This window comes from Sitophilus oryzae, unplaced genomic scaffold (genome assembly GCF_002938485.1).
Source record: "Sitophilus oryzae breed Bouriz unplaced genomic scaffold, Soryzae_2.0 scaffold_1716_pilon_pilon, whole genome shotgun sequence".
Taxonomy (NCBI): domain Eukaryota; kingdom Metazoa; phylum Arthropoda; class Insecta; order Coleoptera; family Curculionidae; genus Sitophilus; species Sitophilus oryzae.
The window spans coordinates 2,346,843-2,373,842 of record NW_022146409.1 but is presented as its reverse complement, the minus strand read 5'-3'; the positions used below and the strand labels follow the sequence as shown (position 1 = coordinate 2,373,842).

The following is a 27,000-nucleotide window of genomic DNA, read 5'->3' as shown; positions in this document are numbered from 1 at the left end:
AACGTAATTTTGCAACGTTCTCCCATTGTATTTAGAGCATCACAATCTCATACTAGTCTATAATTAACTACTATGGAATCAAGTACCTATAGTGCTGTTTTGCTACCTTTGAAGATGACAACAGAACGGTGTGTTCTCCGTTGCCTTATTATTTCTTCCACAAAATTAGCTTTTATTTGGTAATCTACTGTGGTCATCTTGGGGAGCTACTCTTTGGTCATCCCTACTATTCCAGCTAGCTCCTACTTCCACTGAAGTTCTTCAATCATCTGTATACCAGGTTGCCTCAGCTTAAATTGGTACATAATTTTTAATGTCTTCCAGACTTGATATAGCTGTTTTGAATTTGTTGACCTTGCGGCTGTTAATTGCGTCTATAATGTTGGTGTATACTACATTCGCCAATCTGTATAAAAATCTTGCCAGCCATTTAAAAGTTTTCTGGTTTTGACTTCGGATGTTTTTATACCCCAACCTCTCAAGTTATTTAAATTAATTTTGGTACACATTACATTGTAAGCTACTATCATTCATCATTCATCATCATCATTTTCTGCTTATTCAACCATTTCCAATTATGGTGTAGCCTCCCTCTCATATTTAGATACTTTTTTTGTATTTGGGTCCAAATTCCTAATATCATAGTCCCATCTCAAGTTTGGCCTTCCTCTAGGTCTCTTGAAGCTACTATATTCTATGATAATTCTATTCACGAGCAGCCAGTGCCATAGCTGTAGGTTTTTTGTTGCCAAAAAATTGATTTTGAAATTCAATATGATCGAGAGATGGCTTTTAAATGGATATTGCTGTAATTTTATATGTAAAATTACATGGAAAATATCATCGATTGCCAACTGGACAGCGTTTTTTCCATCATACTGTACTAATATTAGTTTCTTTATCCACGGCTCATGCCTTGTTTCAAAAAACTTAATGTATGGTATTATGTTTAATGTGTTTTATTAGTTCGATGACGAAGGTCGTAGGTTTTATGCTAAAATTACTATTATAAATCCCTGTTTCTTTTATTTCAGTAAGAAGATTGCTAATGAAAGGCGTGAGTCCAGATTCTTGCAACGAAGATGGACTGACGGCCTTGCACCAGTGTTGCATAGATGACAACGAACCCATGTTGTCACTTTTACTGGAATACGGAGCGAATGTCAATGCGGAAGACAGCGAAAAATGGACACCATTGCACGCGGCAGCTACATGTGGTCATTTAAAACTAGTTAGGTACGTGTATTGTCTCAAGTTTTTGTGAAAATTTTAATGTATTGAAATCTGAAAAAAAAGTATAAAATATATTGACACGCACTGGTTATTTGACGTCGCACAGAGAAATATTTCGGTCTTAAACTGGCCATAAGTCTAGAATTGGAAATTTAGAAAAAACAAGAGCTATTTATTTATTTATACAGTTAGTAATCAATTCATCAGATGAACAATAGTTTAGAAATGCCATGTTCTTTTTCCTGTTGTATTATCAGTTGAAACTTGTTTGTTCTGATTTCCTATATAGTTTTGGTATCAGCGCTATGGTGTAAACACATTCCAAATAATAATTATGGTTTATTGTGATATTTTTTAAATCCACGTTATGGATACGGAATTTGAAGATATATGTAGATACGATTATTAAATTTAGTTAGATCTAAATTTGTGGTTATTATAGTGGAATTATATATTAATTTCATCATTAAAATATATGATATATTTTTTAAATTTAAATATGTGTATGTGTATATAGATATTAACTCCTACAAAATGGTATTATAGGAGTTGTTGATATAGATCATACCAAATGAACTTTTAGTCGCTTGATTAAGCTTGATCGGCATAGCGTTGTCTACTTTTACATATTTTCTTTTAATCAAAAGATTTTAGAAAACAAAAATAAATTAATTATAATATAAACAAAAAAATGTCTATACCTATGTGGCGGATTCATCTTTCCAAAAAAATCCTGTATGGGTATTTCGCCACTGCTGCAAGAAAATCTACAAAATAAAATAATTATTTTTTGTAAACACTTCTGCGTTAAACCTAAACGGACGCTGCTTGTTAGAAGTTATGTTTACGGTAATACAAATTTGCCTAACAAAGCAAAAAAAAATGCTTAACGTTTCGGAAAGTTATCTCTTTCCGTCGTCGGAAGCAAAAAAATACAAAGAATAGAGAAAAAAAACATTTAAAATATTTAAATTCAACTATTCCAGAACACTACTTTTTTTAAAACAGATACGTCTACAAGAAACCGTTGACGTTCTGTTAAAATGACATTTTTAACTTGATATTTAAACTTTAAAATTAACAATTACTTACTACCTGATAACAATTACTTAATAAGGTAAAACCTATGGGTAAAACCAAAAAGCCCCAAACTTTCTGTATGATTATTTTTAAATTTTACGTATTTTATGTTTATTTATCTTGTATCTATTGTTCTTTAAAATCAAAGAAGCGATTGCCATGCATTACTAACATCTACAAATCCATGAGCAATACATTTATTTTTATTAGATTGAATTAAAAAAGCCTCTTTTATTTTTCTTTTAGAGGCTATCGCTTCTTTCATTATAGTTTTGGCGTTATTAAAATTTATTCTGTGCCCTGTGTCCCAAGAATGCTGACATATCTTAGATTTGTGAAAATTTCCCTTTCTTAAATAATCTTTATGTTCTTTAGTTCTAACATTTAAGGGTCTAGATGTTTCACCAATGTAAAATTTATCGCATTCACAGGGTATTTGGTATATTACATTTTTTGTTTGTTGTTCTGTACTAATAAGGTTGCGATAAGTTTTTTTTTGCAACGGCTATTAAGCTATTTTGTACCATTTCGCACTAAAATAGGTTCTAAAAAGAACAATGTTCGACTGCAAGGTCTCCTTGTAAAAAATTTTAAGCTTAAAGTATCACAACACAATTAATTTATACCAAAAATTCGTAATTTAACTAATAAAATTTCCTTCAAATTTCGTTTTTTTTTTAGGATATTAATCTCGAGGGGTGCGAATCTTTTAGCGGTAAACGCCGATGGTAACATGCCCTACGACATTTGCGAGGATGAACAAGCCTTGGATTACATAGAGAGCGAGATGGCGAAGAACGGAGTTACCCAGCAACTGATAGACGAAACCAGAGCGAGCACCGAGAGGCAGATGCTGAACGATATGAGGATTATGGTACAAAAAGGGGAAAGTTTGGATCAGTACGACTTTCAAGGCGCCACACCGGTACGATACTTTTAATCATTTTTGATAGTTTCTTTTATTTAAACTTAATTTACTTGATATTATTTATTTTCTGTATAAGTTGTAGCGTCCTTAAAATTGACAATGAGTGGGAGTTTAGTTTTAATAGGGGTTTCTTGTTAGAATGTCTATTTTAATCTTATTTATTTTATCTGCCTAAATCTAATATTTTTCAATATTCTCTAGGTCTGTCCCACGAGAAAATACATGACTGTCATTTTTATTCAAAAATAGATTGTATTTTCTGTCGATTTTTGGGCGTCTATTGAAATTATTGTCTTTTCTGGATGGACAAGTTTTGATGGCTTGTACTCCCTCTATTTCTGTAGGATTCTCATTGATGTAGGGTGTTAGATTTCTTTAATTTCATGTTAATTGTATTTGGTTTAAAAATGTTAATTCGCCCGAAATGTTTACATAAGTTTTCAAATTATGCAAATAAGTTGTTTAGTATGATAAATAGATGCGATATTTAATGACATAGTCAACTACTATAAAATATACACACAATCAAACTTATATGGAATCATCTATAATTTTTCATAATTTTCGAGACGTATGAAGATATTGTGTTTATGAATAAAACTCACTCCTTACCAATGAGTTTTAATGAAAAATAATCCATATATCAATAAAAAAATTAATCGGTTCCCAAAATAATCAAAATGGTATTTTTTTGGTTTTCTAAAAAACCAAATTAAGATTTAAATTTTTAATGGCAAAAAAGCAAAAACAAAAAGAAAATTGAAAATATTAATATTTGTTATTGCCACCTCTAACCCTTATGCAAGCTTCTATCCGCGCTGGCATGCTTCTTATTAAATTATCAATGTTGTCTTGGGGTATGTTTTAAGGCTGTGCAAGATTTCCTGGATTGTTTCGACGAGCTCTAACCCTTCTTTTGAACTAGTCCCATAAGGGTTCGATAGGATTTAAATCTGGTAAACATGCAGGCCAGTCCAAAACTGACACCTTCCATTTCAAGATATTCTCTAGTCACTCTGCTGGTATGGGGAGGTGCACTGTCGTGCATGAAGTTAAAATTATCCCCAATTGCAGCTCTCGAAAGACTAACGATTGGTTCTAGCACCAAATCAACATATCTCCCACTCGTTAAAAGTTTGTTGAAGTGGTAACAATGGAGTTTTTGCTCCCAGTATAATACCTCCCCAGAACATTACAGTTCCTACTTTATATCTTGGTACAGAAGTCTCGCTAGTCGTCCTGGAGCTTGAGAACCCGAATTCGATGGTTATCTGATCTTAGGCCAATTCTGGTCTCATCCGAAAAAAGAACATTTTGTCAATTCTCAGTTGTCCAGTTTTGATGTTGAAGGCATCAATTTAGCCGGTCAATTTTATTTTGCCGAGATAACTGTGGTATCCGTAACTCTCTCCTACTGTAAAACCCTCGGGCACGAAGCCTTTTTCTTATGGTTTCAACTGAAACGTTCACACCTGTAGCTGCCAGAAGTTATCTTTGTAGCTCTGGATGAGAAACATTGGGATTTAGTCTAGCGATTTTCCACACAATGCGGTCTTGTTCAGTTGTGACTCTTTGACGACTTTGTCTGGGCCTATCCTTGTGTATTCCTAATTCCAAGTACCTTGCTTGGTTTCGATACAACACCCTGGGTAACGCCTACGATCTCTGCTACGTCTCTTTTGAGCATTCCTTGTTCGGTAAGAGCAATAATTCTTTCCCTCTGTACATCTGTTAATCCATCTTAAGGCGTTTTTTTATTTTTTTGGATAGAATGGAAATTACCGGACAATCGTGATTTTACTACTGAACACAAAGTAAATCAAAAGAAAATAAATAGCGGCAGTCAATTATTCTTTATTATCATGTTTATTTACAACAAAAAGCCTTATCTTAAAGTTGTATACTAATTTTTATCCTTGCAAGAAATTTAGTCAGAAATAAAGAGCGATTCCATATAAGTTTGGTTGTGTGTATTGAACTTTTTTTCTTATAACTGTTTCTATACAATTACCACGGACATACTTAATTTGTGAATTAAAATAAATGACAACTTTTTTTGCAGTAACATGCATGCAAATTTAATTTGAAAAATTAACAATGAAAAAGTTTATAACACTGCTGGAATAGTTGAGTTATTTGTATGTCGATTGTTGTAAATAATATTTTGGAAATATTTAAAAACAAACAAGTTAAATATGAAAACAACAGCTTGGAATTTGCTTTCAATTCAAAATATCGTATCTGCGCGTTATTTTTGAATATAGTAATAATAAACAATTTCCCTCTTTTCTTTTCTGTGCATTAATAGAGGTCCAGTGTGTGATTAATATTATGTTAGAATGCTATTTATTATAAAACACTTTTAATTTTGAAAAATAAAGTTTTTTTTATTTTGTATCACTAAACTAATGGTTATAACCTAAAGTATTTTATTTTTTTAACCGATGGTACACTTTTCTATTGTTACTTTTTTCCGTAACTTTGATGATTATTTGGAAAATTGTGCCACTTTAACTACAGAGAATTTTCCCTTTTTGAAGCCGTCCTCCACTTGCAAATGAAGCAAGATACTATACTTATTCAGTAGTTTTTTCTATATCATCCACTGTCTCAGAAAATAAAAAATTACCTGGTATTGAACTTGTAATTTTTGTAAGATAGTACGTTGAATCCAAATACGATCACTACCTTGATATCGTGAGAGATACAGTTACAGCACTTTGTGAGATAAAAGTTGTGCCTGTAGGAAGTCTCAAGTGACATAACTCATTTCTTCGATTTTTCAGTTTAATAATTTTTCGCCTTTACGCGAGATAAGCGACGATATTATGTTGTATATTTGTAAAATGTATTGTATTAGGTTGCAATTAAAATAGATTTCTTTTTAAATAAAAATAAGTCGGTATCTACAAGTAAAAACAGTTATATAATAAAAGTTTAATCTCTCTTAAAATCAAAATATTCTAAATAGGGGCTGTAATGCAGTGTCAAAAATAACACACATTTATGTCTGCCACCTAACAGTACATCTATGCGTTCTGTAGCTACGAAGCATCCGTAAAGAAGTTAATATATTTAAAATTTGACTGACAAGTGATTACTTCAAAATATTGTGAAAAAAAAACTGTATAAAACTGAACGTAATCGAGTTATTTTATTAAAAAAAAACGGTATGTGTTAATACAAAACAAACAAGAACAAAACACCTCATAGAAAGAATATAAAAAAGAACTATTTGTTACTTACAAGCTTCAAGAAACTTCCCGCATTTATTATTATATTAATCAATATAACTTATGTACAAATACAAATTTGTAATATTCTACAGGAATAAATAAAACAACATACATAAAACAAACTATTTTATTAATAATAACATTTACAAAATTTTATATCTTAAAGGTTGATTAATTAACTTTAATCTTAATTTTTTTTAATCAGTACCTGTTGACATTATTTTTCTGCAGTACTAAAATCCATTATTTGCCTATCGTGTGATATTTTACAGCTTGGTAGGTACTCCATTTTTTAGTATATCTTTAGTACGATCCTTGTACCCATATACGAGATGCACTTATCTACGACGAGATGGTATACAAACTTTATTGATGGTAACTTTATTGGTGTATAAGACTTTCTGCCTGGGCAGTGAATATTAACTATAAACTGTGCTCTGGGTCTACAGTTAATTTTTCCTCGATTTTTCCTCCACTAGACTTCAAAAGACACAAAATACACGTAATAACACGAATCAAAATGCATCATCTTCCATAACGCAGATATTTGACATAATTTGACACAAAATTATAACTTATAATTTGGCAAGACTTTGACAAGCTTCAAAAATCTAAAGGCGAGTTCATACGCGTCGGCATCCGTTTGTCGCTCATCGTTCCGTCAAACCAATAAAATTGAAATATCATCTGTCATTTTTGAATGGTGTGTTTTGCCGTGACATACTCGTCTAGTCCACGTGGACTCTCTGCCGCGTGTATATAGGTAGCGAGCTATAAAATATACTGCTGTTTATTTAAATATGTTTTGTAAGGAATGACATCAATCTTCATTTCAGTCAACGCGTTTTTTTTTCATCCATCATACAGTATTGTTTTGTTTAATCACAAAAAATATTACCATACACGATATCATAATATGTCGAAAGTAGAAAAATTCTAGGAATTTCCACTATAGCATAAGAGTAATTTTAAATTAATTTAATTGTTACACTGATTTTTGTACGCTGTACTACATACCAAGATACAAAAGAATGTTATGGACTTAAGAGTCCATTTCACTAGTCCGAAAAAGTAGCAAAATAAGCGTTCGGCATTTAACGTTTTATGTAAAACTGGCTAGGTATTTTTACACAAATGAAGAAGGAAATTAGACCCGAACAGTACAGCGTAATAGACTCTTAAAATGTGACATTTTATATAATCGAGATATTTTTAATTCATGAGAGTATCTATAGGTATGGTATATTTCTCTTTTATTGCAGCTTCACATTGCGGCAGCCAACGGGTATCTTTCGGTAGTGGAGTTTTTATTAGAGCACGGTGTAAGGACAGACGTGAAGGATAAAGATGATTGGCAGCCATCGCATGCGGCAGCTTGCTGGGGTCACGTAAGTATTTTTCGCCGTTCAGAAAGTAACATTTTTCTTTATTTTATTCATGAAGAAGGTCTTCAGAACACTTATATATTATTTTCTTTCTATTTCAAAAGGTAAAAAGAAAGATATTAAGAACAAAAGTATTAATAATTAATTGATTAAACGATTAAAAATATTAGTACTCATACTTTGTTTTGTTTAATTTTATTAATTAATCTTTTAATCTTATTTATTACCTTAATTTACACTTTATAAAGAATAATTCTGAAACATCTAGTTAGATGCATATTTCATTCTTTGAACCATTCAGATTAAAATATACAAGACGTTTTCAAATAAAATAAAACAATGATTTAGATGCGATTTCTCAGATCGTTTTATGAAAAAAAATCATGTAAGTGCGATAAGGCCTAAATTGTGTAATAGTGGACGTTGAATTAAATATGTTAATTTACATTACCAAATGATCATCCTACGCATTTTTTTATTAAACACTTATTCTCAAGACTAAGATGTTTTTTTCTTGATACTGGTTAACTATATGAAAAATGTCCAAGAGTCAAATAGACATATCTTATTCAAATTTACTAGCGAGTAAGACAAAAAGAATTAAATTTGAATGAAATACTAAATTTGCTCTCACTACCCAGGAGCGTTCTGAAAAGCATACTCCATATCTTATTATTAAATCATATCGTTATAACTAAACATATGATACACATGCTGTGGCATTGCCAAGTGCTAACTTATTAAAATTACTAGCTTGTTAAAAATAATATGATAAATTTAATTGCTTAACAAAAACGTAAAAGAAATTAATAGAGATTTACCTCTTTTTCTGGATAACCTAAAATTGCCTCCTTTTTACCTTTTTTTTTATCAAAATAATTAATTTTTTGTAGAAAGTCAGATTTGCTTTGGTTGGAATTAGAAAGATGTAGGTATTTTTAGTTCCTTATTTGTTGCTTACTAATTAAAAATGACAGTTGTTTTATTTTTTTACAGATAGAAGTTTTAGAGATGCTGGCTCAAGCAGGGGCCAATTTGAATGCAAGAAATCGAAACGAAGAAACACCTTCAGGTATACATTTTACCATTTATTAAAATAAGGGCAAAATGTCTATCTAATTAATTCTAGAATATGAGATGTTTCATATCAACACTGGCAATCTACTATTCAGTTCATTTTAAAAAAGTAAAATCATCGGTTTTTCGGTTAGAATTTCAAAGGAATTTTGCCCATTATGCTTCATATGCAATTTGTCTTTCAGTAGAGTAAGACTTAGTAGTCTATTTTTGTGTTTTTTGCCAAAAAATGCCGTCGTTAAAATCTAAACAGAAACCAGATTTTCATCAGTGGCTATTTACTTACAAACAAATTTGCCTGACCATCAAATACACTTGATGTTTCACTGGTTTAACTTCTCTCCATCGTTAAAAGCAAAAACAAAAAGAATAAAGAAAAAACTATATAAAAGCCAGGGGCGGCTTGTCCTATGAGGCAGATGAGGCAGTGCCTCACCAATACATTTGAAGAATTACACGTATTAATCGATACATCTTTAATCACAATTTTATATTTTTTTTCCCTATTTGCATCAATAATAATTGTATTTTTTATCCGTCATTCTACAATAAATTACGTCGATGGTATTCCTTTAAACGCGCTTCCTTTCCCATATGCGACAAACGACGATATATATATCCATCTCATTTGTTCTTTAAGAAGTATATGTGCAGAGGTTTGCCTCTCGTCTTTCCTTGTCTAACGCATTGTGGTATATCGCATTGACGGAGCGACAGCGTTCACTGGAATCTTAAATCTATAGAATGAAAAGAAAAAGCATAGGCAAAACCTTTAGTTGAAGAGAGATAAAATGTATGGAGTAGTAGCGCGTAAAAAGACCGTATTGAGGCGAGCCTCAAATGTAAATTTAAACCTTAAAAGCCATTCGTTAAATATATGTATCACTTCCCGATCAGTTCCCGGCGATCAGCCTGAGAGATTTTAGGCGACAGCTGGCGACAGGCTGAAAATGCAGAATTGCATTATTTGGGAATTTGTATTAGTTTGAATTAACTCTGCCGGTTATTGCACTGTTTTGTCTCTAATTGATTAATATATACGTTTTTTAATGTGAATTGCATGTTTAATTACTCGTCTTACTGATTACAACGTATTAAGTAAATACCTAAAAAGTGGGCAGTGACTTGTTGATTGATATGATGATTTAGAGGGACCATGCATCATCAGAGGACTTCCCAGGTAAAGTTTTTCGAATACGAATCATTTCTAGATAAATTGTGTACTGTATAGTCAAAAAGTAAAGCAACCTGTTACAGAGATTTCATTTTGTTTTATTTTTATAGGATTGGTAGAAAAACAAAATTTTACCATACAGAGTAAAATATATAAGACAAAATATCCTGAGGTCGTTTTGATAAAAATTTACTGTTGCAATAGCCCTATGTAATAGGTACCGTATGATCGAAAAAAAAACGGCGTCCAGTTGGCTTGAAAATGACGATCGATGATATTTCCCATATAATTTTACATATAAAATGACAGCGATCTTCATTTCATAGCCATCGCTGACGCCGTTTTTATTCGATCATACGGTATATTACAGCGAATTATATTACATAAGGCTTAAGGCAACTGCTAAAAATTTAGAAATATTTTAAATACAAAAATCTGCGCTTTTTAAGTCTGTAGGTATTTAAAATACTAAAAATAATATACAGTGTGTATTGCATTTAAAAAAATTGAGATATAGCATTATAATATTGCAATGTTGGCCGTGCCATAAATAAATCCCTGTATAAAATAATGTGAATTTTTCTCGGATTTCTTCTTTTGTCCTACATAGCAGTATCGCTATATACATAGTTAAGCAATAATATATCAATAAGTTAAATTCACTCCAGGTTTTTACTACTTTTTAAAAAATGAAATTTTTCAAATATGAATTATCATGGAAATCCCCCATATACAGTGCTTCAAATAAATCAATAGTGTGAAGTATGCTGAATTTTATGCTGAACCCAATTCTGTACAGAAAAATGGTAATGCGATTGCAATTTTACAGAAAATATTTTTTTAGGATATGCACTTTGTTTATATAGAAGTTTTTTTCATATATTTGTCAACTACGAAGATATTTGACTTCCTCGTACTAATGGTCACCCTATATACATACTAATAAAAATTCTCTTCTAATGTGCCTCACCATCTTCCAGTGCTACTAGGGCCGCCCCTGATAAAAGCTAAATTTAGCTATATGGAGATCTGTAGATATTTCTCATAGACTCATCTAATGTTGAAGTTCTGATAGATTTTCTTTAGATAAGGTCAACATTTAGACATTATTTAATGATAGTTATATCCCTAGATCAACCTAGTACGTGGATAAATCAACGCCATAAGTTTAGCATTAAAAAATATGTCTCCATCACGACATGCCATTTTCAAACTTTCTTTATTGCACTTATGAAACGTTCAATAGGTTTGTCTTTCTCGAGCACCTTACTTTGCGCATGTGCATTAAACGTTTTTCCAAAATAATCACAATTTTATACGGTTTAGAAAGTACAAATTATACATTGTTATGAAAACCAACTTTTCATTGCCATCAGAGGCCATCATATTGCCATAATCTTGTCATAATCATATTTCATAATCTTATTTCCATTGTGTAACTACTCTTGTTTTTTGGGTTTTTTTTAATTTAAAAATTGTATTAATTACTCTTTCATCGACCGCTTTTATATAGCCAAGGATGCAAGTGAGTTCAGTGAGAAGTTAATTTTAAGTTTGTGCAATTATATTTTTATTTCTTTTTTCGTTGGACTTTCTAAATACTCGTAAAAATTACTAGAAAGTGTTTAGTGTGTGAAAGTTCTAACAGAATGGTCCCCGAATTATCTTTTCATATGCAAGTAAAGTATTCAGTTGTTCTTTTATTTATATTAAGCCACATGCATACTTTCTTGTTAGAGTTCCTAAGAATATTGATATTCGTATGGAATGGCTAAATGTATTTTTTATATAATTTAATTTTTGTGACAGTAAACATTCAGTTTATTGTTCAAATATAAGCATTTTACAAATTAAATTTTTAAAATTAATGTTCAAATTTGGCGCGCGGACGATAGGTCCTCGACAAGGATAGATAGAGTAGAAGCACCGCAACAAAAAAAGAAGATAAATGGAAGTCGTTGATATGTTTGCGACAGTTTCCATAGCGATTTACTTATCCATGTAAGTATACAGGGTGGCGCACCTCATTCGCCTCGGTTGATTATACGAAAACGGAAAGATGTGGAAACAAAATATTTTATGGGTATATGTGGGGAGGCAATGTGCACAATTTAAAATTATTTTGAAATATACAGAGTGTTTCAGAACTAAGATCCATACCAAAGTTATATTTTTTCTTATGGAACACCCAGTATTTTATTTCATTTTTGGATTCTTGGGCCCAAAAAAAGGCATATATTATAAGGGTTAAATATGTTTAAAATCTTTGGTTTTTGAGATATTTAAAGATATTTATATATGCATGCTACAATAGAATAGACTATTAACACCCTGTACATTACTTTTCAGACTTTAATCTTGTGCTGAGTTTAAAGGTGGGGAAATAAACCTTACTGAAAAATGTTATTGCTTCCTTAAATTTATACAGGAGTACCAAAAATTGCTGAGATCTACTTTAAGGATTTATTTTATATAAAAACTTAGTTATTTCAAATGCAACACCCTGTATTTTTTTTTAATAAATCCAAGCAGATTCAAATGCTCTTTCACACTATATTAGGATTTTCTATATCTATCTAGCTCAGATTTTGAATAAAAAGCAATTTTTTAATAAAATTGCAATCAAGATGGCTGGTGTCGCCATGACAATTTTCTAGGGACATTTAGTAACTATTTTCAAAATCGACATTGGTTTATGGACATTATTATGTAGATTTGTAACAGTTTACTTAAATTTACCTACAACAGTTTAAGTATTCATTAATTTATCAAGAAAATACAGCAGTATCTGCTAGCGAAACGAATGGATATGTTACTAGTGATTTTATTTTATGAAGAAAATTGCTTCTTGGTCTCAAGAGCTTTTGCTCAAAGATATTCAAATATGAATCTTCCTGATAAGCGTTCCTTTGAAAAATTACTTGTTCTATTTCTCAGAGCTGGTAGTGTGGTTTATAAAAAACCTATTAGGCAGCATTCCACCTGTCGTTGGAAGTGAAGAAAATGAATTTGCCGTATTTGGCTCTTTTATAGAAAATCCATATATCTACAAGTCACCGTAAAATAAATTACAGAACTATTTCTTCGTTGTTCTTGATAGAATAATAAATACATATTTAATAAATATTATTTATTAAACTATTATAGGGGTAAATTAAATAAAAGGAAACTGGTATAAATTTAAATAAAGTTTATAAACTAATTTCGATTTTGAAAATAGCTACTAACTGTCACTAGAAACTTGCCATGACGACACACTACCCTCTTGATTGCCATTTTTTTGAAACAATGTTCTTTATTCAAAATATGAGTTAGATGGTATAGGAAACCCTAATATAGTTTGAAAGAGCATTTGAATCTGCTTCGATTTATTTAAAAAAATACAGGGTTTTATGGAAAATAAATATTTAAAATAGACCATAAATTTTTGATACCCCTGTATACACTAAACGAAGCAATCAAATTTTTCAGTAAAGCTTATTACTTTGACTTAAAAGTCAACACAAGAATTAATTCTGACAAGCTGTACAGGGTGTTAACAGTCTTTTTTATTATAGCATGCATATTTAAATACCCTTAAATATCTCAAAAACCAAAGCTTCTAAACATATTTAACTCTTATAATAAATGCCTTATTTTGTGTTCACGGATCCAAATATAAAATAAAATACCGGGTGTTCCATAAGAAAAAATATAACTTTGGGGTGGATCTTATTTCTGACATACCCTGTACATTTCAAAATAATTTTTAAATTATGCATATTGTCTTCCCACATTTACCCATAAAATATTTTGTTTCTAATCTTTCCTTTTTCGTATAATCAACCGAGGCGAATGGGGTGCGCCACCCTGTATAATATGATATAGGGTTATAACAAAGTCTAATAACGGACTTTGTTAGCTAATGAGGTAAGACTAAAAAGCTATAATAATATGAAATATTTTGTTATTTACCAAGATTTATGTTATGTATGTATATTTTTGAATATTTATGTCCAATGAGAGAATACATCATTTTAATTCACAGGTAAATTTTATTTTGTTATTTGTTATCATCTGTCGAAATGACTGACTGGAAAAATCTGACTCGTTAGGCAGACTTTAGTAGATGGCGTCTGTGTCAGGAAAATATTTGTTATTAGACTAATTTTTTTTGTATATTCTTTTTGAGAAGCCCAACGCTTCTCCAAACGCTGCTTTCACACAGTTGCTGTTACAAATGTAGTCTATCCAACGGAAAGATCCGTGATAGTGACAGTTGTGTCTGTCATTTTAATTTACAGGAAAAATGTGTTTTTCTGTCATTTTTTGGATATCGTGTGTCGAAATCTTCCCTGACTCGTTATATAGAGTTTAATCACAGAAGCGATAGCTCAGATGATTGATGTATTTCTTTATATTTAACCGAATTAGAAAAGCCTTGCTTTTATATCTATCTTCATATGTAAATATTTCTTAACAGACATCTGCGAAGATCCAGAAATCAAAGAGCGTATACTAGAACTGAAAACGGAACAGGAAATCAAGAAACAAGCGGAAGCGAAGAGGAAAGTGAAGCGATCCCAGAGTAACACCAGGACCCAGTCCGTCCGTAGAACGTCCTTGAGAGATAAAGGCTTGACTGCAAGAAGAGACGCCGTTGAAGAAGCTAGGTTAAGGTTGCAAGCTGGTAGTGGCTCGGTAAGTACCATACAGTCAAAATGTTGTACGATCAAGTTTGCTTTGACTCCTACTTGTAGAGAGCGCCACCTACATATTTATTAACTGTTTTGAAGAGTAATAACTTTTTGTCCGTACCTGTATAAAACTACTGAGTAAAAAAATATACATTTACGACGTTTTTTACATAAAAAAAGTATCTTGGTAAAAATCGTTACGAGTTATGGTGAGATATTTGGAATCGAAATGATCAATACCTGTCATCATTGACATAAATTAAACCTGTCGACTAAATAGTTATTAGACTGAAATAATAAATTTGAAAAGTTTTTTGTTCCAAAAGTTTAATAGAAACTGTTTTATCATTATTTTTCCGAAAAATTTAATTATGATTCATTTAAAAAAAATAAAAACTTCCCAAATTTATTATTTCAGTCAAATAACTATCAAACTATCTACTCAACGTGTTTATTTTTTGTCAATAATGGCATGTATTGACTATTTCCATTCTAAATATCTTGAAAACGGTTGCCCATAGTGATTTTTACCAAAAGACAAGTTATTATCGGAAGAGAAAAGTTATTACTCTTCAAAACAGTTAAAACACATATAGGTGGCGCACCCTACAGGGAGGAAACATCACGTAGGAGTCATATTGACATCAAAGTCAAATTTCTCATGTCAAAAAACTCCCAGACGCCAATTTTCCTCCAAATATTGGCGTTACTTCATAAATTATTTGGAAAAAATCGAAATAAAAATGAAACTTCTACATCCTGTATCTCCAAAACTAAGCATTTTAGGACATACTAACTTTTTTACTTATTTTTATCTGCAGAATATACTGCCGAAGTTTCCGGAATATAGTTTGGACCACCTGTGTACATTTTTATATGAATATTGGTTTTATATAAATCAATAGTTATAAAAAGTTTTACGATTTTTTAGTGAAACTTTTTAACGGTCACTGTATGTTGTGTATTAAATCATACGCCATTAAATATATTTTACTAATCATTAAAATAATTATTGGACTAAGATGCGTTTAGACCAATTAATTATTTAACGTTTTTCGTATGAGTGAACATATGGGCTACACTTGCAGGAAAGTTTGATGTTAAGCCATCAATAATTAACTTAAGACTAATAATACTTTTTTTTCTTGCCCGACACGTCGTTGCCGCAAGCATAACTTATAAATCTTTAGAAATATGAAAAAATTCTTTAAGTGAAAACAATAAAAATCATGTTTTTATATAATTACTTAGCTCAACTCGGTACAAAGAAGCTTATTTCTTTTTGCTTGTGTGCGACAGTGGTCTGGGCTAAAATAAAATGATCAGACGAAGAAAAACAACTGTCGTATGTCTGTCATATAAAGTAAGTCATTTAGAGTTTTTTTTTATTTATTTTTATCGGCTTATTTTTTTATTCGAAAATTACCCACTGGAACATCACGTTTTTTACATAGTTTTTCTAACATTGTGTCTTGATAAATAGTTTTTAAATCCAAAATCGATGTTTATATGCAAATTTTCTGTCTTTAATGATCATCAAAAAATCGTAGTAATTAATTTGGCAAGTGATAAATTTATTCTGATATCAATTAAAACGTCTTCAATAAATATCGATTTGCTATTAGTTCTTGAGAGTTTTGAGAACAAAACATAATAGTACGAGAGCTAGCAACGTCGGAAAAACTAGTATTTTAAGACGTCTGGCTTTTTGATATATCTTTTACTATGCTCTCTAGAACAGCATGCCCGTCTGGCTGCCGGTAAACGTTGCGTTCTCTACTGCGCATTGAAAGAAGATCCTATATTTCGATTAGTCCTTTAAATTCTAGTATTGAATATAAATCGAACATGTCTCCATAGAGCAGTGCGTAGAGTATGATTCAGAGTTCGAATCCAAGTCAGGGCAAAGACTTTTTTATTTCATTTTTGTTTATATTCTTATAGTATATTAAGTATTAAATATTTGTTTTTTTTTAATACTATATACACTACTATTTAATATACTATATTAATACTATATACACTAATATATATATATATACACTACTAACTTCTACAGATGCCTGAGCAATACATTTATTTTTATTAGACTGTATTAAAAAAGCCTCTTTTATTTTTCGTTTAGATGTTCTTTTCTTAATAGCCCCATTGAATCTCAGAGTAATATACTGGGTGTTTTGCATAAAATAAAAGAGTAACTTGGTTTTACAAGTGACCAATGTTTAATATCAATTTTGTCTCACCCTGTACAACTATTCGGGTCAAATTTTAATATGATTTAACATACAATGCTTATTTTAATTTAATATCAAGCTATAAAGGGTATATTACTAAGATTATAACTTAGGTAGCTGTTTAAAATTATTTTTTTAAAATATTCATATTCACAAAATGTAAAATATGTCAAAAATCTTACATTTTAGACATGCTTCTTTAATGAAATTCACTCTATTTTTTTAGAATTCGAAATAAATTAATTAATACATAGGGTGTTCCATTTAAAAAAAAACACGACATTGATGCCTAACTGCTTTCTTTGGAAACACCCTGTGGAATCCTATATATTTTTATAAAATTCTTTCAATTAACCTACATGCTCCAAAATTCTATTTCAATATAAACTACCGTTCCCTTTGGAGCCCCCGCGTCGTATGAGAGACGCCACTCTGTATCAAATGACAGTGACCTTCTCTTCCAAGCCAACTCTGACGCCGGTTTTTAGATCCTAGAATATTATTATTAATATAATTAGCTTACCATTTTTATTCAATTAAAGCAATCGAAATAGTTATCAAATAAGTAATTATACATTTTTAAAAGAACCAATAACAAATAATCTGTGTTCCAGGAACTGGATAATAACGACATATCTTCGAACATTCCTCCAATAAGCGCTGTCCGTAACGGCGCACCAATCAACAACAATCTAGATTACAATCTTACGAATAACAACAAGCAAAGAATAGACACGTTAGATTCAAACACCGGTAAGTATTTACAAAACTATTTGATATAGTATTATTGATTTTTTATTGGTATTGTTAGGCGCTTTACAAACTCTTGACAGGAGAGACCCAGATGGTAAAGACAACGATTCGACGATAGACGGTGGAATATTAGATTCGAAAGAAAAAACGTATACCACCGATGTAAACGGCAAGGTAAGCTCATCTTTTGTATTATCTTTATACAGGGTTAATCGATCTTAATACAATTTTGTTAGCCTTATTTTTTTTTCCAATTAATTTCTCAATTTTATAAACGGACCAAAACAAAACCTAATATTTCACATATTGACTTATTCTTCTTCGTTACGTACGTCTCTTTCGTGGAGGTTGGCGATCACATTGGCAAAATCTTCACGATTCTCGGCTTTCCTTATAAGTTCTTCAAAAGTTAGGTGAGTCCAGTTTCTGATGTTTCTCAACCAAGATAGTTTCTTCCTGCCGAGACCTCTTTTTCCTTCAATTTTACCTTTAACTATTAATTGTAAGACGGGGTATTTTTCATTTCTCAATATATGCCCTAAGTATGATGTTTTTCTTATTTTTATTATATTGAGCAATTCTCTTTCTCTGCCTATTCTGTTGTAGACTTCGGTATTTGTGATATGGGCTGTGCATGGAATTTTAAGCATTCTTCGATATATCCATATGTTTCGAACGATTCGAGGCGATTCATCTCTTGAACTTTCAGTGTCCATGTTTCTGCTCCGTATAATAGGATTGACCAAACATAACACTGAACGAGCCTAGTTCTCAACTCAAGGTCCAATCTGGGGTTCTGGAAGACGTTCTTCATTTTTAAAAATGCATTTCTCGCTTGTTCTATTCCGATTTTTATTTCCACGTCGTTGTTCAAGGTGTTAAACTATCCAGGACCCCAATATTTGAACTTGTAGACCTTAGTTTTAAGAGAATTGATCTTCATCCCGTATTTCTTACAGGAGCCTTCAAGTCGTTCCACTAAACTCTGGAGACCAGTATCAGAGTCGGCAATAAGAACTGTGTCATCGGCAAATCTAATGTTGTTAATGACTTCGCCGTTGACTTTAATACCGCAATCTGTTGAAGAGAAAGCTTCCGAAAAAATTGCCTCAGAATAAACATTAAATAACGAAGGAGGCAGCACACATCCCTGTCTTACTCCTCTCTGTATATTGACTAGATTAGAATTTGCTTAATTTTACATTAATTTAAGATTTAATTTTATATTTTTAACTAATGAAATTATCCTTGCTAATTTCTTAATATCATGATCCCATCTTAGGTTTGGTCTTTTTCTAGGTCTCTTAATTCTTCTTGGGTACCATGCTGTATCTTTGCGGTCCATCTGTTATCTGTCCTTCTTGCCATGTATCCTGCTCATTGCCACTCGAGGGATTTGATTCTGTGGATGACATCTATTATCTGGGTCCTTTTGTCGTATCCACTCTATTCTTTTACGGTCTTTCTTGGTTATTACTAGCATATTTCGGTCCATTGAGCTTTGTGCGACCTGCAGTTTCCCAACCGTTCATAACCAAACCAAATATATGTATTCTTCTACTATTTCCAGTGTTGTGTTATTTATTAGAATATTTTCTAGTAAAATACTGACCACCAAATAAAGTGACCAGGGCCCGTATAGTGACATATTATTTATTAGCGTGAAACGTTTATTATGGCATTTTAACTGTCAAAGTTGTCAAAGTAACACATCCCTTAAGCCCCGTTCTCAGCACCAGGTTCTGTTTGACACTTTAAACAACCAATGAGAGCTGTACTAAATTTAAAATTGACAGCTCTGTTTAAATTCTGTACAAATCTCATTGGTTCTTTTGACGTGTCCCTGGTGACACTTCAAAGAACCAACAAAATTTGTACTATATTCAAATTTGACAGCTGTTTGAATTTTATACAAATCTCATTGATTCTTTGAAGTGTCCCCAGCGACACAACGCACTTCTGAGAAACAGTCATAACACCGCACATCGTTGCCATATTTCTCCGTTATTTAATGATGCTTATCATGGTAAGTGCTCATAAGTGACGTCAGAATTTTTAGGCCCCTGTTTAAACTAGTGACAAATAATGTAAAATTTAATTTCTGGTGGGTACATGCTTCCGATCTTAGCCATAACAACGACATACTTAAACATTTATGTGTATCGTGGCCATAACACTAACATTAGTCCTAACCCCAAGAATATACGTAACGTTAACGTTAAAACGTTAACGTTATAACAAACGAACGCTAGCGTTCATGCTGCCGTTGTATCGATCCTAACATTAGCCCTAGTCCTAATAGGTTGGGTATTTTATATTCTTAGGGCTAATGCTAAAGCTTGATTTTCATGCATCCGTTGTCCGACGATACGATATTAATTTTATTGGTTGAATTTAAAGGCTTCGATTGGTTAACCGTTTCTAACCAACCAAAGTCTTTAAATTCAACCAATAAAATTAATATCGGACCATCGTATCAACGGATAGCGGACGCATGAAAATCAAGCTTAGTTCAAAATAGAATCGCGCATGCTCAAAACTAGGGGTTTTAAGAATTCTCGAAATAATATCTGACATGTTGAATTTGACGGTTTATAAATGTTAATAAATTATGTATTTTTTGGTCTGGAAATTATTAATGTAAAAATTAGTTTCTCTAGTATTAGAAATTTTAAAAATAATTGTGAATTTAGGTTAGTTCAAAACATATGATTTATATGAGCGCAAGCGCTTACGAGTATATTGATTATTTTAGGAGTATAAACGGCATTTCTTTTTTTTCTTAAGGTTAATTTCTTAGGGTTAATCTTAGGTTAATGTTAAGGATAAACTTAGGACTAATTCACGAAGTATGAACCTATCAATATTTCTTAATCGTGCCGTCGATTCCATTTATTTTAGAGATACATTTATTAGTGATGGGATAACTCGAGCGAAAATTTGCTCGAGTACTCGATTATTGAAATAACCGACATCGCTCGATTATGAACGAGCGATGCAAGTGACGAGTACCAAGCGACGAACGCAAGCGATCCTAGAATGAAATAAATTGAAATCCGATTTTAATGTGACATACGACATACTCGATAAAAAGCCGAGCGAATTTTCTACATACATTGCAGGTAGCAAATTTATACGACGCCGTATATACCGGGTACGTCTCAAAAGTGGCTCACAACTATTACTTTTTTATTTTTTTTAGATAAAAAATGAGATTTGGCATGTGAGTATATGACATAAATTAGGATTGATGGACGTATTCAATTGTTTTCTGTCACTTCCTGTTTCACCGGAAATGACTACAATTTTTGGTTTTTAAATGGCACCATCGGTATTTTTTTTACTTTATTCGATAGAAAATTACATTCTAAATAAAATGACGTATCATATATCAACTTTTGACATATTCGCTTAAAAACAAATTGTATTTTAAATTTCAATCTAGAGTGCCATGGCTGTGTTAAAATGGCTGTGTTGAAATCCGATTTTAATGTGACATACGACATACATTGCAGGTAGTAAATTTATACGACGCCGTATATACCGGGTGCGTCCCAAAAGTGGCTCACCCCTATTACTTTTTTATTTTTTTTAGATAAAAAATGAGATTTGGCATGTGAGTATATGACATAAATTAGGATTGATGGACGTATTCAATTGTTTTCTGTCACTTCCTGTTTCACCGGAAATTACTACAATTTTTGATTTTTAAATGGCACCCTCGGTATTTTTTTACTTTATTCGATAGAAAATGACATTCTAAATAGAATGACGTATCATATACCAACTTTTGACATATTCGCTTAAAAACAAATTGTATTTTAAATTTCAATCTAGAGTGCCATGGCTGTGTTAAAAACACTAATTTTTAATCAAGAAGCCTTGGAAAAATAGATTTGATCGTCTAATGGTTTTAGTGTCTTGCCCTGGCCGGTTAAAAGATGCCCAAATCATATTTTTGATCATATCTCAATTTTTTTCAAATGGAACGAGGGTGGCTCATTAGCATATTTCGAAAAATATTTTTTTACAAATAATTTGATACCACACACTTGGTACTTCGAGTCAAATTGTCGTTATGAACCGCATGTTACAATTTCAAATAAACCATATGCGAATATGTCAAAAGTTGACATGTGATATGTCATTCTATTCAGAGTGTCATTTTCTACCGAATAAAGTAAAAAAAATACCGAGGGTACGATTTGAAAATCAAAAGTTGTAGTCATTTTCGGTGAAACCGGAAGTGACCGAAAACAATTGAATATGTCAATCAATCCTAATTTAGGTCATATACTAACATACCAAATCTTGTTGTTTTATCTGAAAAAATAAAAAAGTTATAGGGGGTGAGCCACTTTTAAGACGCACCCGGTATATTCATCCGTTGCGTATCTGAGGGACAAAATTTCGACGACCTGCATCGACAATGCTTCGAAATAAACTAAATCAAGCGATCAAGCGAATCGCTCGCTACTTACTACTTGCCGTTCATTACCGAAAGAATATGTGCCCTGCGCACGCAGCTTACTGCTTGGCGTTAACGAGTACTTACAACATGCGACGAACAAAAAACCGCATTTTTAAATACGAGCGATATTTCGCTCGAGTGATCACTCGGTTATTGCAATCGCTTGATACTCGAGTACTCGATTATTGAAATTAATCGGTTTTTTCCATCACTAATACCGTATGATCGAATAAAAACGGCGTCAGCGATGGCTATGAAATGAAGATCGCTGTCATTTTATATGGGAAATGACATCGATCGTCATTTCCAAGCCAACTGGACGCCGTTTTTTTTCGATCATACTGTATTTATTTGATTATATCAACTAAACTTTATAACAAAATTCAATAAATTTAAACATAGTAAAACACCCGATTTTTATTATTTAGGTAACTGTTCATGTGGTTGTGACAATAAATGGCAACGGAACATTAGCTGACCTTAAGAAGCAAAGGATGCAAATTAGAAACAGCAACGCATCTCCGGTGGGTAGCTTAGACGAATCAGAGTCGTCGCCCCAAAATTCGAATTCCACGGATATCATCAGGTTTACCGGCGACACGACACAAGAAAACGTAGAATACGCCAAACCCAAAAGATGTTGCGTCATACAGTAAGACAAATAAGTCTTTTTTATAAATAATACAGCAACAATTTTAAATCTAAGAATTATCGATTTTAAGCACTGAAAATCTTTCGATTCCACGTTTCGTCAAATAATGTAAGTACCTTCCGTCATTTCGTTTTTTGTATACAGATTAGTAAATCTGTTTAAAGCAAAAAAAAACAATGAAAAGAGAAAAACTAAAACATATTTTGTACAAGGACATCAAAAACCATAGCAGAAAAAAAAGTACCTTGGACAAAATATAGAGTGTAAAATACGTCCTAGTGTTTATTTTTTAGTCAAATTTGTTTATTGATGGATATACTGTCTATCAAAACGTCCGATATTTTTTATACAGTGTTAGTATTTTATTTCTCAAATTTTTAACAGGCTTTAAATTTCTTTTCTTTCTTTTATTTTTTGAGATAAGACGGTAATTAAAAAAGCAAATTGTAGCATTTTTATTATGTTTTGATGTGCGTTACAGTTGGGGGTTGGGACCTTTGGCGTTGAACAGCAAAATAAAAATACTAAATCACCGCAATTCACCAAAACACTATTACTTTTACACTGGACGCTTAATCATCTGCTGATGATGCTAACATGCGTGCGTCCAGTGTAAAAGTAAAAGTATTGTGGTGATTTAGTGTTTTTATTTTTTTTGCTGATGTGCGTTATCAAAAATGTCAAAATCGTACACTGTCAACTGTCAGTGGCAACTATCATATTTATTCTACAATGTTAACAATATTTTTTTTTAATGTGAAATGGAATACCCTATATGTAGTACAATATGATCGAAAAAAACGGCGTCAGCGATGGCTATGATATGAAGATCGCTGTCATTTTATGTGTAGAATTATATATAAAATATCATCGATCGTCATTTCTAAGCCAACTGGACACCGTTTTTTTTGGTCATACAGTATTAAGTGTCGTGTATTAAATTTTTTAAAAATTGTATCAAATAGAGTTATATTCTGTTTATAAAAAAAGTTATAGCCTGTTGAATATAGGACAAAATAAAAGGCTGTAACATTGTACTTTACACTCAGATTTGTACTTAAATAATTATTTATTGCAACTAGTGGCTTTAAGCTTCCTTTTATTAACAACATTTTTAAAAGATTCGAAGAGCAGTATTAATGTAACGATAATGCATTTCAGTTTTTGAATGTGTTTTTTTAAATTAGTTTTTATATTATTTTAATTTTGTTAAGTTGTTTAGAAAAACTTATTTTACATTTTTTAATGTACTTATTTTTTATTTAATCAGAGCAGTACTAAGCTAAACATTTTATAGAAGTAAAAAAATAATCTACAGCAAAAAGATAATTTTTTTAATATGTTATAATTTCAAACAAGTTTTGCACACATCTTAAAATGGTTTTATATTTCTTCTGTAGCAAATGAATGGGAAATATCTACGTTTTTTATGGTGTTTCCTAGAATTTGAAAATTATTTTTTTTTCTTTCAGAATAAGCACTAAGTATACATATTTAAAAGTATTTGATATTTGTGTCAATTAAATTATAATAAAAAATGTATTTATTTAACTTACAAAAAAAATATACACATAAACATCTTTGATAATAATTTCCAAAAATGCGTATATTCCATATACAGTCTCCGCAAAAAAGTTATGATTTTTTAGTTATTGCAAGTGGACTTAGGTAACGCACTTAGTTTTGTTTGTCTAAAACCTTAAATTAAATTACCCTCATAGTTGTGCGACTTGGTTTATATGTAAAATTTGACATTTCTTATTAAAAATGTCGAAAAGTATCCTTATTTATTAAGCAGACAGTAGTAACGACTGACTAGTGAGAAAGAAAATCTAGGAACTACTGGGTTTGCAGTCGGAAGGGTTGGATTGAGTTAATAACTTTGTTAATAGTCAATCTTTCGAAATTTTTTTTATTCCATTTTTGGACATCAAAACCTTCTCAAAAAACTACATTAAAAAATTGGCTTAAAAGATACATTGAAGACTCCACAGCAAAAGCATCACCGACCAGTCAACCACATTGTGGGCGTTAATGGGGCGAGTAAAAACGCTTATTTATCTATTTGAAACATTAAAAATAATCGCGAAATTTAAAGCACATTTCACACGTACGTTTTTTTTTCTGTCTCAATTGTTATTTATTAATATTTTTATTAATTTGTTTGTGATGGCCGACCGTAGCGCAAGCAGTATTCTGTCAATCTGCGGTGCGAGAGATGGAATGATATTGGGTTTGATCCTCAGTCAGTACGGTCGCTTTATTTATTTAAATAAAGATATTTATCTAAATAGAGCGACCAGCGAGCCGCCACCTCAATGAAGGCAATGGCAAACCACCTTGAGTATATTTGCCTTGTACAGCCTATCAAATAGGTGCCGTGTACTTGTTAAACACTGATGACCCACATCACCAGGTACATGCGAGAGGTAGCCGACACTCTGTATAGAGTATGGTACTGTAAGAAGAAGAATATTTTGTTGGGGTATTTTTTAGATTCCCATTCCATATCCACCTTCCAAATTTTGTCACTTGACGATTGTTTCGATTTTTTGTCAATTTTCCGAATATTTTGACCAGTCCCTATATATTAAATTTTATATGGGGATGCAAATGTATCTAATATTAATTACTATATACTAGACATCTATTAATTGGGGTTTGAAGCAGAATAAAATAAATGTAGTTAAATAATTGTTAAATTATTTTTGGAAAATAGGTGTTAATATATCATCCATAAATTAAGAATTAATATGCAGGGACTGTGTGTGTGTGTGTTCTAAATTTTCCAAATATTGACAAAATAAAAATTTTCGTAGTGACTAAATTTTATTGGTAGATAAAAAATTGAAAACTAATCAATGTTTATGCAAAATCATTCTTAAAAAAATCAGTATATAACATTTTTGGTAATTGTTAATAAGAAATGTCATACTTAAAAGTTACACCAACGCGCAACTATGATGGTATATTTGTGTTTAGATACGGGCATAAACTGAGGCTGTATTCCCTTTATTACTATTGTTATGGTTTTCTGTTCTGTGTCTTATGTTTTGAGTGAAATTTTTAATATTACGAATACTGAAAAATATTTGCCATTATTCGCCAAATTAACCTGCGCAAAAGTCTGTTTTTTTTTCTGGTGAGTTTATTAATTGTCTTTCAATCTCTTTTTTGACAAAAAAAAGACTTGAACTGTCTGACGAGTTATACAGTTCATTTACAAAGTATTTAACATTAAACTCCACTGAAAAGATAATTATTGAAGCAATGAAAAAAAAACTAGATAATAAGGATATAGATATTTCCAAACTCAGTAGGAAACTCCTATTTGACATTTCTACTGTTTTGACTCTTACAATAGTTTCACAACATGATACAAAGAAGACAAGGTATGATCGATAGCGGCTCCAGGAAAGGATATGGAACGGAAGAGAAACGGAACGGATAGTGTGAATTGTCGTGTCAGATTAGGTATCCTATAAGTATACAGATAAAAATATCTTGTCCCTAATTCGTGGTACGAAAATTGTTTTTTATGACGATGAGCAAACGAGTAAATTTTCTTGTGCGCAAAAATAAACTCCCGTTTAAACAGCGTAATAACTGGGCCGGTCAGGCGCTGTGCACAATTTTAGAGGCCATAAGCGGGCGTGCTTGTGCGAGTCCTCCATTGTGTGACTAAACATTTTTAATAATTACAAATATATAAACTCTTTATGATATTTAAAATGAAGCGATTTTTCTTATACATAGTTAGTTGTTTAGATAATTTTTATATATAGAATTTTAATGCATGTTGTATTTTTATAGTATATTTCAAGCAAATTGTAATATGTGCATTAAATTGTGTATTATGGTATTTAACTGTGTATTGTACCATTTTTGATAGTACAATTAGATTATTAAATTTCATGGCACACTTAAAGGTAAGTGTCAAAATATATGAGTCTAAAAAAGGTAGATCTAAGATGAATATAAAGTATATAAACATTTGAATAAAAAGACTAGCAACTTTTTAAAAATGTCAGAAGGCGCACGCATGCAAGAAAAGTTGCAGCAAAACTGTAAAGCGGCCTTAAGAACGAATTAAACCAACAA

General features: G+C 31.5%; 1 protein-coding gene across 2 annotated transcripts in view; it reads left to right on the top strand.

Annotated features, from left to right (window-relative positions):
* Positions 1-23,062, top strand: part of LOC115881340 (protein phosphatase 1 regulatory inhibitor subunit 16B) — a 72,261-nt gene extending 49,199 nt beyond the window's left edge. For both annotated transcript variants that reach the window (XM_030898784.1, XM_030898785.1), the window contains exons 3-10: positions 1,035-1,236; positions 2,995-3,238; positions 7,740-7,865; positions 8,859-8,934; positions 14,576-14,793; positions 17,638-17,776; positions 17,835-17,950; positions 22,676-23,062. In XM_030898784.1, the coding sequence (XP_030754644.1) occupies positions 1,035-1,236; positions 2,995-3,238; positions 7,740-7,865; positions 8,859-8,934; positions 14,576-14,793; positions 17,638-17,776; positions 17,835-17,950; positions 22,676-22,903 (1,349 nt within the window). In that variant the 3' untranslated portion in view covers positions 22,904-23,062. The remainder of the gene's footprint in view (positions 1-1,034; positions 1,237-2,994; positions 3,239-7,739; positions 7,866-8,858; positions 8,935-14,575; positions 14,794-17,637; positions 17,777-17,834; positions 17,951-22,675) is intronic.
* Positions 23,063-27,000: the final 3,938 nt, after the last annotated feature.